The sequence below is a fragment of the Phoca vitulina genome, unplaced genomic scaffold (genome assembly GCF_004348235.1).
Source record: "Phoca vitulina isolate PV1807 unplaced genomic scaffold, GSC_HSeal_1.0 scaffold3425, whole genome shotgun sequence".
Lineage (NCBI taxonomy): Eukaryota > Metazoa > Chordata > Mammalia > Carnivora > Phocidae > Phoca > Phoca vitulina.
The window spans coordinates 1-1,367 of record NW_022593107.1 but is presented as its reverse complement, the minus strand read 5'-3'; the positions used below and the strand labels follow the sequence as shown (position 1 = coordinate 1,367).

Below are 1,367 nucleotides of genomic sequence, written 5' to 3'. Positions count from 1 at the left end.
GGACTGGGATTCCTGTGCAGAAGTGATGGTCCCCACGTTGGTCACTGCTGTTTTCCCAGGAAGGTGGAGTCCCTCTGTAGCGGTAGAGGCTTCTGAAATTACCCGGGTCTCAAATGAGGTGCTGCTCAAATCTGAAGGTGAACTTGTCACATGTCCCAAACTTGTGCTCAATGTGCCCGTGGTGCCCAGCATGCCAGGGGCGCCAGGTGAGGTGGTGGGAACAGGTGGAGAAAGGCCCCTGGTTTGTGATGTGGGGGAATCAAGAGAAGGTGATGTCATGGCATGGGAAGGCACCAGGGAGGATGGAGATGTGAGGTCTAGGTCAGAGGAAGGGCTTGTCCGTGACCCATCCTCAGAACCTGTGCCCATGCTTATGGTTACATCTGGGTGTGCAGAACCCTGAGTCCCAGCCGCATGACTCTCTGCCCAGGAGGCTGTGGCTGATGCATCCGAGGCGCCTGTGCTCCGTGATGTAGCCCCAGGGAGACCTGTTTCGGTGGCCATGGTTACGGCTGTGGACTCTGTCATGACCGGGGAGGTAGACAGCCTGGTGTTGATTGCCGTGGGGATGTCTGGTGACATTGTGGACGGAGCAGGGCCAGGGATGGGTGTCCTGCTAGAGGAGATGACATCAGTCCTGGAGACCTCGTCGGTAGTATCAGTGGACATTACAGAAGGGACAGTGACTTCCTCTGAGGCCATGACGGTGTGTCGAGAGGCGCTGGTGTCCCCCAGTTCTGGGGCAAGGGATGACGTTGAGTGTGTCTCCAACTCTGTGGTTTCAGAAAGGCCAGCCATTCGTGTGGAAACTGTGGCATCCCCACTGAGGAAAGAGGTGACGGTTGGAGTGGTGCCTTTCGGTGTCTCTGAGACCGCTGGGGCAGAGGACTGGGAATCCCGTGCAGAAGTGATGGTCCCCACACTGGTCACTGCTGTGTTCCTGGAAAGGTGGAGTCCCTCTGGAGTAGTAGAGACTTCTGAAATTACCCGGGTCTCAACTGAGGTGCTGCTCAAATCTGAAGGTGAACTTGTCACACGTCCCAAGCTTGTGCTCAATGTGCCGGTGGTGACCAACATGCCCGGGGTGCCAGGTGAGGTGGCGGGAACAGGTGGAGAAAGGCCCCTGGCTTGTGATGTGGGGGAAACTAGAGAAGGTGATGTCATGGCATGGGAAGGCACCAGGGAGGATGGAGATGTGAGGTCTAGGTCAGAGGAAGGGTTTGTCCGTGACCCATCCTCAGAACCTGTGCCCATGCTCATGGTTACATCTGGGTGTGCAGAACCCTGAGTCCCAGCTGCGTGACTCTCTGCCCAGGAGGCTGTGGCTGATGCATCCGAGGCGCCTGTGCTCTGTGATGTAGCCCCAG

At 57.3% G+C, this 1,367-nt stretch overlaps 1 protein-coding gene across 1 annotated transcript in view; it reads left to right on the top strand.

Moving 5' to 3' along the window:
* The window catches only part of LOC116629798, a 2,375-nt gene extending 1,026 nt beyond the window's left edge, over positions 1–1,349 (top strand). Inside the window, exon 3 of the mRNA XM_032400010.1 lies at positions 539–1,349. Coding sequence (XP_032255901.1) covers positions 539–1,288 — 750 coding nt within the window. The 3' untranslated portion in view covers positions 1,289–1,349. The remainder of the gene's footprint in view (positions 1–538) is intronic.
* The last annotated feature ends 18 nt before the right edge of the window (positions 1,350–1,367 follow it).